This window comes from Entelurus aequoreus, linkage group LG24 (assembly GCF_033978785.1).
Source record: "Entelurus aequoreus isolate RoL-2023_Sb linkage group LG24, RoL_Eaeq_v1.1, whole genome shotgun sequence".
Classification (NCBI taxonomy): Eukaryota; Metazoa; Chordata; class Actinopteri; order Syngnathiformes; family Syngnathidae; genus Entelurus; species Entelurus aequoreus.
The window spans coordinates 33,691,873-33,706,734 of record NC_084754.1 but is presented as its reverse complement, the minus strand read 5'-3'; the positions used below and the strand labels follow the sequence as shown (position 1 = coordinate 33,706,734).

At 37.5% G+C, this 14,862-nt stretch overlaps 1 protein-coding gene across 1 annotated transcript in view; it reads right to left on the bottom strand.

The window, feature by feature from the left end:
• LOC133641971 (ubiquitin-associated protein 1-like) overlaps nt 1-14,610 on the bottom strand; it is a 20,922-nt gene extending 6,312 nt beyond the window's left edge. Inside the window, exons 1-4 of the mRNA XM_062036144.1 lie at nt 14,545-14,610; nt 14,335-14,464; nt 6,314-6,904; nt 5,161-5,322 (exon numbers count right to left, since the gene is read on the bottom strand). Of these exons, the coding sequence (XP_061892128.1) occupies nt 5,161-5,322; nt 6,314-6,904; nt 14,335-14,457 (876 nt within the window). The 5' untranslated portion in view covers nt 14,458-14,464; nt 14,545-14,610. The remainder of the gene's footprint in view (nt 1-5,160; nt 5,323-6,313; nt 6,905-14,334; nt 14,465-14,544) is intronic.
• Between the last annotated feature and the right edge of the window lie 252 nt (nt 14,611-14,862).

The window sequence follows — 14,862 nt, the reverse complement described above, 5'->3', positions numbered from 1 at the left end:
TATAAATATAATTTGTGTGATTTACAACAAAATGTGTACATATAGTATAGCCTCCTCGCAGCCAGATTACTTTTATTTGAAAATTTGGTTTGCATTCTTTATAAACATGCGTGCATTTTACACAATTATTACAACACAGCAGAAAAGTCGTCACAGCCGTACGTGACATTAAGGCGGCCCCCCCAGTCCTCCACTGTCTCCGGCTGAAGTCAGCGGAACACATTGCGACAGCAACAAATAGCAAAATGATCGCCTGGATAAATTAATAGACGTCCTCACAAATATTAATATTAGGGATGTCCGATAATGGCTTTTTTGCCGATATCCGATATTGTCCAACTCTTAATTACCGATACCGATACTGATATATACAGTCGTGGAATTAACACATTATTATGCCTAATTTGGACAACCAGGTATGGTGAAGATAAGGTACTTTTTAAAAAAATTAATAAAATGAAATAAGATAAATAAATTAAAAACATTTTCTTGAATAAAAATGAAAGTAAAACAATATAAAAACAGTTACATAGCAACTAGTAATTAATGAAAAAGAGTAAAATTAAGTGCTAAAGGTTAGTACTATTAGTGGACCAGCAGCACGCACAATCATGTGTGCTTACGGACTGTATCCCTTGCAGACTGTATTGATATATATTGATATATAATGTAGGAAGCAGAATATTAATAACAGAAAGAAACAACCCTTTTGTGTGAATGAGTGTAAATGGGGGAGGGAGGTTTTTTGGGTTGGTGCACTAATTGTAAGTGTATCTTGTGTTTTTTATGTCGATTTAATAAAAATTTAAAAAAGAAGAAAAAATGATACTGATAATTTAAAAAAACGATACCGATAATTTTCGATATTACATTTTAAAGCATTTATCGGACATTCCTAATTAATATAAATATGAATCATTAAATGCATTGGGGAAAAAGTGAAAAACTTTTGACATGATTGAAATCAGATGTTGGCGGAGTCCGAACGACCACCTCCATGTGTCGCCAAAGTATCCCCAGCCTGTATAAACGTGTGTACGCGAAGCATGAAGTTGGCGTGAGGCAGCGCGTACTTTCAAGTTGAGTTCACTCTTGATACAACTCAACTTTGTCGTGAAAAAAGGCATACAGCAGGTTTTTGTACGCTTAATACATGAGGCCCCAGGCACGCAGCAACGAGGTAGGCCGCTAGTATTTTGTTTTGCGTCCTCTTTTACTGACATTTTTTTCAAGATCCCTGAGCAAATGTTGAAATAGCATGAGGAAAGCTAGGCTATGGTGCAGGGGAGCCTGGAAATGTCAATTATTTTATACTTCTTTGCACATTTGAACCCCAATCAGTTATGAATTAATCATGGCCCAGTTGTGTACACAAGCATGCAAGTAAGTGATCAAACATAATAGTTTTATATGCCTTTATCCACACTGTCAATGCGGGGAAATGTAGATTACTTTCAGCATTTGGAAGTTTTGGGTTAGAATGTATTGTAGGGTTGAAGTTGTGGGCAACATTGTGAGAGTAACAAAATGAGTGTTTCTCCATTTTTTTCTAGAAGCCTCAGAAAAAACTTGGCTCTCCAAGTACTACAATAATGACCAACATTTAAAATACAGTAGCGTAGTAGGCCTAAGTCAGGGGTGTCCAAAGTGCGGCCCGCAGGTCATTTTTTAATGGCCCCACGGCACATTTTAAAAATACGATTGAAAAAAATAAAAAACATTAAAATTGGTATTTAAAGAGCAAACAGGTGAAATGTAACAAGAAAATGTAGCAATGTTTATTCTAATCACACAAAGCTGCCATGTAGGCTGTTTCTTTCTTTAAAAAATAATAATGAATCAAAATCAATGTCATTATGAATTATTGACCTATTCAAGGCTCCAATTACGTCACATTAAATATTTTGAGATATTTTTTGGGGAAAATGTTGCATATTTTGTGTTTGCCAAGTAAAAAAACGAGCTGTTTTTTTAAAAGAAAGGCCTAAAACGAACAAACAAAAAACAAACAATAAAACTTATAATTGACAGATAGATCTGAAGTTGATCTCGAGATTATTGTGTTAAAAGTAAACAGTAAAAAAAATAAATTATAATTTATTTTTTAACACTTTAATGAGTAGGACCCTTTTGGATCCCCTACAATTTTAGTGTGATTAGTTTTTAAGTGTCATTGCTCAAAAAATAATAATGAATTATGAGTTATTGACATTTTTAAGGCTCCAATTATTATATAATCTCAAATATCCCACTTAAAAATTTTATTGGATGAAAATATTGCATATTTTGTGTTTTATTCATTAAAAAAAGGGTTTTCTTTGACAAAAAGAGCATACAATTTAAATCTTTAAAACATGTTATATTGACAGATAGACCTAATGTTGATCTAGAGATTTAAAAACTTGAATAATAACACAAATAATAATACTGAATAATGACACATTTTTTATATTTTTGGACCAAAACCCTTTGGGGTCCCCGGGATCAAGCCTGAGTGGAAGCCTAAATGTATATTTTTTATACATATATTGTATTGGTTTTTAAAATAAAAATATCAAAATGCCCCCCGCTAGCTTTGATTTTTCAATGTGCGGCCCTCAGTGGAAAAAGTTTGGACACCCCTGGCCTAAGTAGTCATCTTAAACAAAGCCGAGGTAGTATATTTTATATTTTGGGCCATTAACATTTCACAGTTTTAACAGCAACACTGTTTGAGTATAGGAAAATAAAACACTGTACTTTAAGCAAGTGATTATTTGGCGTACCACTAGATGGAGCCTGTGCACCACAGTTTGAGAATCACTGTACTAGGTCAATAAGTATTAAGTAATGATGTTCGCTTTTTAAGGAAGGGGGACCAGGGTTTAATTCCTGTTTGCTTTTGGAATTAGGGTGGAGGTTTAGGGGTTTGACTTTGGAATTAGTTGTATTGTGAGAGTCTGATTTGGCTCAGTGAGTAATTATGCTTACTCTGAGCAAAGGGACCATAGTTTGAATCTTATAAGTAGCTCAAAAGGGTTCATTGTGTCTTTTTCATATATTTTTCCATTTTCTTCCGCCATCAGTGTGTGAATGTGATTTATAACGTAAATTGCTTTGGGTATGGTTTCAGGTATAGTAAAGTGCTATATAAATACAGTCCATTTACCATGTTCTTAATAGTTTGAATCCTAGTCCGGGTGTATGGGTTATGTCATGATTACCAGCTTAACTTAAGTACAATATAACATTGGGGTTTGGGTTGTGAAGATTGTATTTGTACAATTTCCACCTCAAAACTGATGTTTTGGGTTTCAGTGGTGAGCCAGCAAGGCTAACAATTAATTATGGTCATAAATTGATCAAAGTTAATAAAATTTTTTATTTACTTTCCCTAAATGTATTAAAGTATTAATTATATTTTTTCCATGTAATATTAGGCTCTGGTGGTGATGTTTTTACGTTCAAAACTTTTATCCAATCAGAATTCAGCTAGCTTGTTGCCAGCGCTGCATGAAATCTGCCAAGGCCTTCTGAATCAACAACGCGACGGCCTGTGCAGTGAGAGGAACAGGGCACATACAGTTGATAGACATTTGCCACAGCCAATCAGATCGCGAGTTGTTGACAGTAGCCCTTCTAGTTTGCTTTACGTTGAAACATTGAACGTGACTTTCACACCTCCTGTTATTGGCTACTTACTTGTGACTTGCACAAGTGAGTAACCAATCACAAGTTGTGAGTTGCGAGAGCAGGAAGTGGCACACCGGAGCCATACCCGCTTGCAGAGAAATCTGATATCTACTCGCTTTTTGAACCTACAACGAAGGAGAGCAGAACATTAACTAGGTTGCAGATTTATACTCTCAGGCCATTTTCAAGAAGGACATTTCAAGAGAAGCTAGATCTTGTGAGACGAGGTCCGAGCGAGCTAATTTGTCCCAGCCGGTGAAAGGATTTGTCTGCCTCTTTCAATCCAATAGCGGTACCCTGGCTTCCGGTGACTGTTGCAAATTGTTCTTTCAGATATTTTTTTTCCTTATTTTTTGACGCGTAATATGTTTTATGATAATTTACATTTTGACAGTACCACATAGGTGTTTTAACTGCTGATGCGGGTGTTGTTGATTTTTAAATGCACTGGAAAATAGCCCGTTTTGTCGACTATTGAGGTGATTCGATGGCCAGTAGTGCACAAGTGTGTTACTGTATAGTATTTCTCCAGCTGTAGTCATGTGGCGACATAGATGATGGTATTATGAGAGATATTTATTGAAGTCGGGCTAATGCTGCATTCCATTTAGCTCGGAAGTTGGAAGTCGGAGCCGAGTTACAAGATCGGAAATGAAGATGGCCACATCCACGAAAGCTATTTTTGTGCTTGCCTTGTCTGAATACAAACAACTTATGGGAAAATATGAACTCTTTCTGCAACTTTCAAACACGGCGGATGAAGAGGAAACACAGATGCTATTGCTAGCGACACACAGCGTATAGACCACATGAAATAAATGTAGTTTACACTATATACCATATATAAATGTCAAACAATACATTGTATATGGCTGATTTACTGCCACAAAAACTAATCAAGTGCTAATGGATATAGAAGCAGACTTCATTGTTTACATCCAGAGCAGCCATCTTTGAAACGTACTCGGGGATGGTGAGAATGCTCCGACTTTGACTCGGAAATCCGACCTCGAGGGGCGTTCAAATTGAAATTACGAATAAGAACTGGGAAATTCCTACTTCCCAGTACAAGTGGATCGCACCAGAAGTAGGACATCAATGAAGGCCTAAGTGTGAAACTGTGGTTTTAACACCAGATTTGGAGGTACATGCTTTGAACGTTGTCTGTCTATCTATGTTGGCCCTGTGATGAGGTGGCGACTTGTCCAGGGTGTACCCCGCCTTCCGCCCGATTGTAGCTGAGATAGGCTCCAGCGCCCCCGAAGTAGAAAATGGATGGATGCTTTGAACTAGACAGCGACAACATATAAATAAGTTACAGACCAACGTTACAGCACCATTATTCCTCACATTCCAAATACAACATATAAATAACAGGGCCAACATATAAATAAGTTACAGACCAACGTTATTCCTCACATATATTTTGGAATCAATGAATTGTCTCTCTTGAAATCAATTAAGTGTTAATACTGAGGCATGTTGTACCTTGTCTGGGCTGTTGTATCCAGTCTTCTGCAGAGCCAAAATGGCCGTACGTAAAGGGTAACCTTTGTCAGTGACAGCTTCCAGCAGCTCCCTCTCCTCTCGGCTGAGAGCTGACAGCAGTTCTGTCGCCGAGTCGAGGAAAGCTCCTCCGGTCTTCAAAGCCTGCCGAACATCCCCATGATACACATATTACGTACTTTTAAGTCAGGGGTCCTTAACCTTTATGACCTCAGGGCCCAGCACAGAGGGGCCTACTCAAATATTAACAGTGAATTAGCAACCTTACTCTTGATTTGAATTGTATTCAATAATTATATCTTGAGTGCAGCTGGGATAGACTCCAGCACCGCAGTAGAAAATAGATGGGTGGATAGATATCTGCTCAGAAATATTATTTAACACATAAACCTTGAGCTTAGGTCAGGCTGATTAGAAAAATAAGTACTAACCATGTATACTGCATAAGAAGGGACAAATAATTAATTTATATATATATATAATAAACCCCGGCCGAGTCATACCAAAGACTACAAAAAATGGGACCCATTGCCTCCCTGCTTGGCAATCAGCATCAAGGGTTGGAATTGGGGGTTAAATCACCAAATGCTGCTCACTGCTCCCCTCACCTCCCAGGGGGTGGACACGGGGATGGGTCAAAAGCAGAAGACAAATTTCACCACACCCTCGTGTGTGTGACAATCATTGGAAGTTAAACTTAATGTACACATATATTCATATGCATGCATATACATGCATGCATACATTATATATATATATATGAATGCATACATACATATTTATGTAAGTGTATGTATACACATATATACTGTATATACATACATACCTGTATGTTGTGCTCAAATTAACACATTTTTTAATGAACATGTTTCTGAACTATCAATAAGTGCAAATATAAATACACCTTCACCACTTAAGTCATCATTTTTGTGTTTACCAAACTTCTCTAAGACTTTAGCTGCAGACTTCTTCGGTTTGTTTGAGATTGTCATTACTGCCACAAGTGGTGGAAAAGTGTATTACAACTGAGTACCGTTGCGGCCCATACTGAGTACAGCAGCTGAGAAACCGACATTATTCGGAGGCCCTCTTGGGCCCCATCGTTAAGAAACACAACTTGAAGTCATTTCTGTACCTTTTGCCTGCGATTTTTAATGGAGGGCCCTGCAGAGGAGGGCCGTTGCTGCTGCAACCTGGAGGCAGTGGGGCCAGCGGGGGCTTGCTTCTGGGGGTGTAGTCTTCCCACAGCACTGTGAGCACGCTGCTTCTTCTTGCTGCTCTTCTGTCCTGCTGGGAGACACTCTGGTGAGGCGCCTCTGTGGCTCCTCAGGGACAACTCCGGCCTACAGCACGGCGTGTGAAAGTCCAGGTGCATGTCTTGCACCCTGGCGAGGACGGCACTGCGGGGCCGCTCTCGACACCTGGCCAGCTCTCGAGGAGCATCTTCAGGGGAGGAGCCTTCGTTGTCTTCGCAGTAACCGTATTCTTCATCCGAGTCGGATCTGAGGAAGCTGAGAGTGCCGTGGTGCAGCCAGTGAACGTCCGCAGAGTTCAGGCTGTAACTGCGAGCCCGAGACTTGGAGCTCCAAGGGTCAGCGGTGCGATGAGGGCCCCCCCTGCAGCACTCATGAGGGCTGCTGAACATCAGCCAGTAGGGGGGGCAGGATGGAGCTTCATAGGCAGGCTGCTGGCATGTCAGTATCAGCCTCTCCAGGTTAAAACCATACTGCACAGCAAAGGAGGTAAAACAAGTATTTTAAAATGATGTAACGGCCAAATGTGTCCCTGTGTGAACATCCAACGTGTCATCGTCCTTATTTGCTCTGTTTTCATGATGTTCCAATTATGACAAATATATTTCCTCAGGGACATGACATACCACTTTAGCTAGATGAGCGTGCCACGTATAGACCCACAAATTCACAGAATTTAAAAATAGATAGAAATATTTATTACATGTTGGTACGATGCAGTAAAACAGAGGGTTTTAATTAAAAATCACATCACCATTTTTGATCAACCTCTCTCTCCTAAAACACTTGACATTTTTTTACTTTTATTTTTTGTTGTTTTTGATTTTTTTAAGACAGCACATGGTATTTGTAACAAACATTGTTAGACAAACAATGAAAGGGTCAGATGGGACATACATAATTAAACAATTAAATGTGGCATTAATTAAAATTAAATAAAAATATTTAATTCACTATTTCACACTGTACATATCTGATTTGATTAACTATTTGTTTAACGATTTCACAATTTATATTACGATGAAAATATTTCACAATTTAATAAACACTTTGTGGTAGCATGTCGTTAATTTATTTCAGGGGTGTCAAACTCATTTGAGCTCAGGGGCCGCATGAAGGAAAATCTGTGCACACGCGGGCCGGACTATTAAAATCATGGCATTAAAACAAAAAATGAAGAAAACTTCAGATTGCTTTCTTTGTCTTACTTTGGCCAAAAATAGAACAAACACATTCTGAAAATATTACAATAAAAATATAGAAAAAACTACCGGCAGCGGTAAAGTTTAGATCCATGAAGGAAAGAAGAAAGTGAATGAATGTTTATAATTGAATACATTTACATATGCATAAACATTTGTTTTCATTTGTATCATTTTTTAAAGGAATTAAGTAATGTTTATGACAACTTTTTTCCAATAGAATGTGAGATATAACAGGATAATGCATACATTTATCATTTGTTTTCAAAACGCTTACAAAAAAAGTGGGACCCCAAAAATTTACTGTTGGACCCCATTTTTATGACTTGATGGGGCCCCCGGGAAAATGCCTAGCGCCATTGGTGCGTGCAAAACAGCAGCAGGTGGCTGTGGCCTGCGGGCCGGTTCTAATTCTAATCAAATATCATAGATAATTCCTTGGCACCCCTGATTTATTTAATCTGTCAAACGCAAACATTTTAGAAATGAACAAAACTAAACGTGTCCTGGGCCAGAAATCACTCTCCACCATTCGCTGGTGTTGCCATATCGGAGTTTTTGTGTAGAAATTTGGGGAAATAACAAAAATAGTACATTTCATTCACTAACCGTGTTACAAAACAGGTCAGCTAGAATAATTAATTGAATAAAAAATATTGACATTTAATTATTTAGTGCATTTAAAATGATGCACAAAGCAGACGTGCTATGTACAGGAATTGTTCTCAACTATAACCTTAGGGAAACATTTGACTTTTTACATTTGTATGCATGTACAACACTTAAAACCTTCATGTGGAATTAAATTGTGAAATGGATTAAGCAAAGCAGTCAAACAAAGTACTAATATGATCCAGTTTAAGAAACTGTTCAAACGTAAAGTGTTTACAAAGTATAAGGAATAAGAATCCTAAACATTTTGAACATTATTGATGATTGACACACATTCTATGACATACAATCAGTAAATGACATGAACAGTACTGATATTCATTTCCTTATTCTTTCACCTGTTGTTAAGAATCTAAAAAGGGAACAATTGCGATAGAAATTATTTCTAGACGAAAAAGGGTCGTAGGATTAAATAAGATCTACTCTTTTTCGCACATTAGAATGTGAAACTGTGAACATGTAATGTAAACATTGTAACAGTATATCACTACGGCATATTGTTTTGTTTGTGTCTCTTCTTTTTGTAGTTATTAAACATGTCCAAAATAAATACAACAGGGCGTCAAAGTCAATGTGAGGTTTATGAAATAATTTAATCATGAAATCAATAATGAAAACATTAAATAATAAAATTGTAAAATATTTGATTAAATTGTTAAATATAATTTTACATGAATGTCACATTGAAGTAATCATTTGTAAGATGTGTTTGTTTAAGTCGGGCCCATTTCACCCTGCAGGTGTGTGACATCGAACTGAATAAAGATGTGCTCATGCAGGTGTTGTTCAAATGTCATCAAATAGTGTGCGTGTGTGTGTGTGTGTGTGTGTGTGTGTGTGTGTGTGTGTGTGTGTGTGTGTTCTTGTATTTCTACCCTTCTTGAGACATCAACAAGGAAAAGTACCTTCCATATGAGGACCGGTGAACAAGTCAGGACATAAATCATGGTCCCAATAAGGAAAACCATTGCATCTAATAGAGAATGTCTCATTTGCACCCCTGGTGGTGAAATCTATCAAAATTAGGGTGGTCCCAAAAAGGAGGGATTTTTCAAATTGACTGTTTGTCGGTTTTATAAGTGCGCCCCCTCTGGTCAACATATGAAATAAGTGTGTGTAAGAAATTAATATGTGCCCTCTTTGGCCAAAATTACTTAAAATAAATATGTATATAGAGAGATACTGTAATAACGGAGTAAATAATGAAGATTAAAAACCAATAACAAAAAAAATAAAAATTAACTAAAAGCAGTCTTTTACACAATGTGTCAACTTTTTTCTTATGAAATTGGGAACTTGGGAATTTCTCATATTCTTTCTGTTTCTGTAATATTTCTTGTAAAATTAGTACTTTTTTATGTAAAATTTGTACTTTTTACTGCAAAATGGTGACATTTGTCATATAAAATTTGGACTTTTATCTCAAAATTGCCACTTTTTTTGTTGTTCTTGTAAAATAGTGAAATTTTTTGAGTAAAATTATGACTTTTGTCATAATTATGCAAAGTAAAATTCCGATTATTATATTAAAATTACGAATTTTATTATAATACTGCCAAAATTCTAAGTTTTTCTTGTGAAATTCCAACTCATTTTTCACAGCAAGATTTTTTATATTTGCATAGCATGTATATATTTTTAATGTTGTAAATACACATCTTTATATATCTACAAAGGGTGGTCCTAAAGAGGTAGGCATTTTTCAGAGGTCTCAAGAAGGTAACATATACAAGAATGTGTGTGTGTGTGTGTGTGTGTGTGTGTGTGTGTGTGCTGGCAATGCTTACTTAATGGGGACATCGCTCTGTTTAAATTAAGATTTAACCAGGTCACCTTTAGGGGAAACCTTTTTAAATGATAGTCAGATCCATTCTGAAGATGCCTAAATGATTTTTAAGCTTTGGCCCATAAAACATGTAGGGTTAGGGTTAGGGTTAACCCTAACACGTACAAATTTGTGTGAATTATGCAAAATTATTTAAATTTGGTCCCCATGAACCATATTAACTCTTTTTCCCCAGGGTCCCCAGTAAGAATGATCAGCACATTACTTCATCAATCCAGAGATTTAAAGACGTGTACGAGCTAACTGGGCAGTTGCCATTTTACCTCTTTTTTTATGCCTCCACAACCTGTAGAAAGGGTGATCAAATGATGATCAAAAACTTGGTCCCCATTCCAAATGATAACCAGTATGTGTGCATGTGTGTGTGTGTGTGTGTGTGTGTGTGTGTGTGTGTGTGTGTGTGTGTGTGTGAGACAGAACTCCACCAAACTTAAAGTTATATAACGCATATCATGCGATGTGACTCCAATCACATTTATTTTGTCAAATGACTATTTATGACAATCAAGCATTGTGATCATTATAAAAGCAAACATGTTGCTTTGGCTTTTGCACTTGATCACATGAAGTGTAACTCAGACGTGGGCAATTCAAGGCCTGTTAAACTTTTCAATCTGGCCCGCCAGACATTCGCAAATCATTTTTTTAGATCTTTAAAATGAAAACTGTAGCTGCCATTATGATGTGCAGTGATGTTTTCAAATGACCGTAAGTCTTGAACTATACAAAGTATTTCAGTGGTTGGTATCCGCGCTTTTGCATGATATACTAGTTACCAGAGGTGTGGACTCGAGTCACATGACTTGGACTCGAGTCAGACTCGAGTCATGAATTTGATGACTTTAGACTCGACTTGACAAAATGTAAAGAGACTTGCAACTCGACTTAGACTTTAACATCAATGACTTGTGACTTCACTTGGACTTGAGCCTTTTGACTTGACATGACTTGCTACTTTCTCCAAAACCTAAAGCTTAAAAAGTTATTTGGGAGTGCTCCGTAGCTTTCATTTTGTACGTGTCTGTCTATCAGCGTGTGTGCTGCGTGTCAGCGTGTGTGCTCTCAGTACAACAGCCAATCAAATTAGATCTACATTGTTTTCATCACACAGCATTCAGCCAATCAAATTGCAGGACAACCAATGAACAAGAGTTGTCAAACAACGCGCCAGTGAGAAAGATTTATACTAAAGTTGGTTTCGTTCGGGTATAAAAACTACGACTTGGTCAACAAAAAACGAATTGCCGTATGCAAATCACGCAGTTCGAATATTACAGACGGAGACGCAACAACTTCAACAAGATGCACAAAGAAGGGTAAGTTTTGAATGTAAGATAACGTTTATTGGCTAAGTAACGTGACTTTTATTTGCTTTGTAGTTAAATCAGTGAGGCTGTAAACTCACTGCTAACGTCATAACCATAGACATCTTATAAGTAGACGCAGCATCGAGCGCTACTGCTTACTGGCGCAGACGAGATGCGGGGCCGCCATCTTGGAGTGGTGATCCGCTCCACTCAGTGCAATTCATTTGGCAGGAGCAATGAACTGTCAGCGCATTTAATTCATTTTACCTCACTGAATACCACTCATTTTCACGCGCTTTTTTGTCATACGTGTAGCTATGATAACGGACACATGTTTTATTATTCATAGTTTGCTTAACAGTAATAGAATATTCTTATATGCTATAAGTGACCAGACGTCCGAGATCAAAACTGGGAATATAAGCCCAGAGAAGGGGGAAAAAAACGGTCAGCTATTTTTAAATTGAAGAAACAATATGATTACGTTATATATACATGCTACATAAACAATGTATGAATACATTAGATATCTATATATCTTATAGACCGTATCTCTGTTGCTGCAGCAGCAGAGAGTTTATTCTGTCTTGACACTTTGTATTGATATTTTGTATTACATTCTTCCCTTAAATGATCATGTTTACAGTGATTGTTTTATATGTATTTTTTATGTATGTCGCTTTGGATAAAAGCGTCTGCCAAATACTTAAACATATATAAACACCTGAAAGTCTTTATATCAGCTAAAACCTCAATCTGTTTCACTGGATTCAGAATAAAACCAAATGCTGTCTTACCCAACAATGTTAGTATTTGAATATTGTTACTTGAAGACTTATTCCTGGTTACAATTATACTGTTAAGAAAGTATTGTCTTATATTTTGCCTAAAATGAGAATGCATCATAATCAGTGGCGGCTGGTGAATTTTGTTTTAGGTGGGGCTGAAAGTTTGTAAACCAAACCCCTGTAGGGGCGTCATCCTCCCCCAGAAGATTTATTTGTGATTTTCACATACAAATATTGAAGATCTTTGCTCCTTCTCAACTCTGTGGTAATGTTTTCATAAAATACAACCAATAGTACATTAATGTTAAATCTTACTTGTGAAAAGTAATCCCCCGATTCCTATTTTCAACAGTCCGCTCATTTGAGTAGGAAAACGCTGAACACCAGCCCGGCATCTTTGTTTTCTACCTGTCAACTGTCAGTTTAGGCTGCTCGCCGGCTCCTCATCACCACTTCAAGATGCAATTTGCTCGCGTCACAGCAACCAATACTGCGTCTACTTATAAGATGTCTATGGTTATAACATCATTTCAAACACGGCAATTTGCTACCTTATTCATACTTTTTGTCAAGTGATTTTTTTAAGCAGGGTTGCATGAGGTACCTACACATAACGTTACGTTAGTCAATGTATCACACACAGTAACGTAACGTTAGACGGCGGTCAGCAGCACCGCGTATTTTAGCCACCTACAAAAAGACAAACATAGTCAAATAAAGGTCAGTTAAAATGTATACTATATTAAGAATATGTGTACATATTGCATAGGGCCCTGACATCTAAAAAGTACAACTCTGTTCATTGTTATGTTCATGTATTTATGTTTTTCATGTGTACACACACATAAACACACATACAGTATGAGATGAGATCAATGAGATAAGGTAAGAACAGAATAGAAACTGCTGTGGAACCAGTTACAATGCAATATGCCATGGAAATACAATGTTAACACTTTTGTACAAATAAGTACAGTTGCACTTGTTTTTGCAAATGTGTTTATTCTGTAAAGGAATGAGTTAAATGTTTAAAATTGTTTAAACTATTAAAATGACTGGTTAATAGTGCTATTATGAATTGCAATGTCAGTACTATTTTTTTTCCTGCTATTTCAAATGCACTTGTTTTAATAAATAAATACAGCGGTTTAAAAGCATACACAATCTGTGTAAAAATATTAGTCTGTGGTTAAAAGGACTTGAAAGGACTCGAAACTCAAAATGCAGGACTTGTGACTTGACTTGAGACTTTCCAGTCTTGACTTTGGACTTGAATCGGGACTTGCCTGTCTTGACTCGGGACTTGACTCGAGACTTGAGGGCAAAGACTTGAGACTTACTTGTGACTTGCAAAGCAATGACTCGGTCCCACCTCTGCTAGTTACTATGGTCATCTAATTAGTTACTATGGTAATCTAAGTCACAGCAGCTCAGACGAGGCACCAAGCAGTGTGGGTGGGGAGCGTTTCCACAGAGTGTCTCCAGAGCGGCCAGCCTGAAATGCGGGTGTCAGGGACAGACCCGGAAGGAGATTTTTACAACAAAGTTCTAAAGCTTAGTGATGTATCAAATTGCAGGTGGGTTTTTTTCTTTTACTCTTCACATTCATATTTCGCTGTGTTTGTTGCATTTTTGTCGTGTTTCGCTTGATTGTAAAATGTCGATCGGGGTGTGACGTTCATATGTTGTCAATATTCAGTGTTTTATCATTCATAGTTAATATTGTAAATCCCACATTCTTTATTTTCATGTACATTCTGCGTGTCTCATTCAGTAAAAACATTTAAAATTCCATTCCGTTTAAGGCGGTCTGTCATAACGTTTTTAGCATTCAATCAGACATTATTGTGAGGTTTTGTATTAGTGTTCCTAAAAATACATATACCGGCCCCCAGACACATTGTGTTCTCTAAATTTGGCACCTCGAGTCAAAAATAATTAGTAATAGTGGACTTGAAGTGGGTGTGGCATGGATGATTGTTTGGCGCCCAATAAAAGACTTGAGGAGCCAAGCCTGGTTTAAGGTTAACAATGTTAACAGTGCCCAGGCCCGGTGTAACTGATGTGTTCGTGTGTGTGAGAGGTGACCTGAGTTTCTTGCAGGATCCGAGGACAGTCAGGCACGGAGATGTCTGGAGGCGTCATCAGGTAAACGTCCTGCCCCAGAGAACCCAGCGGGGTTCCAAATGGGACATCTTCCAAAGTGCTCATTTGTCTCCTTTAAAAGAGTATTTAAAGGTGCCGTCACAATCAATGCAAACAAAAACATGTGGACATCAATCTTGTGTCAGCACTTACCTGTCAGGTGTCTGCCACTCAGGTGGGTTGGGAATGAATGAATGAATGTGTGTGTGTGTGTGTGTGTGTGTGTGTGTGTGTGTGTGTGTGTGTGTGTGTGTGATCACGTGGGTTAAACCACACTAATCCACTGGAATTATTTCAAATCTTGTTTACCAATATTATCTCATCAATGCTGTAACCTGTCTAGAGAATGGCGGACAATTATTAGTACCAACTTTAGTTAAAATACACAATGTAACTCCTTGTTAACTGCATATAAGACGTAGTTTTATACTTCTCTATTTAAAAGCTGCGTACGTTTAGAATGCAGACTTG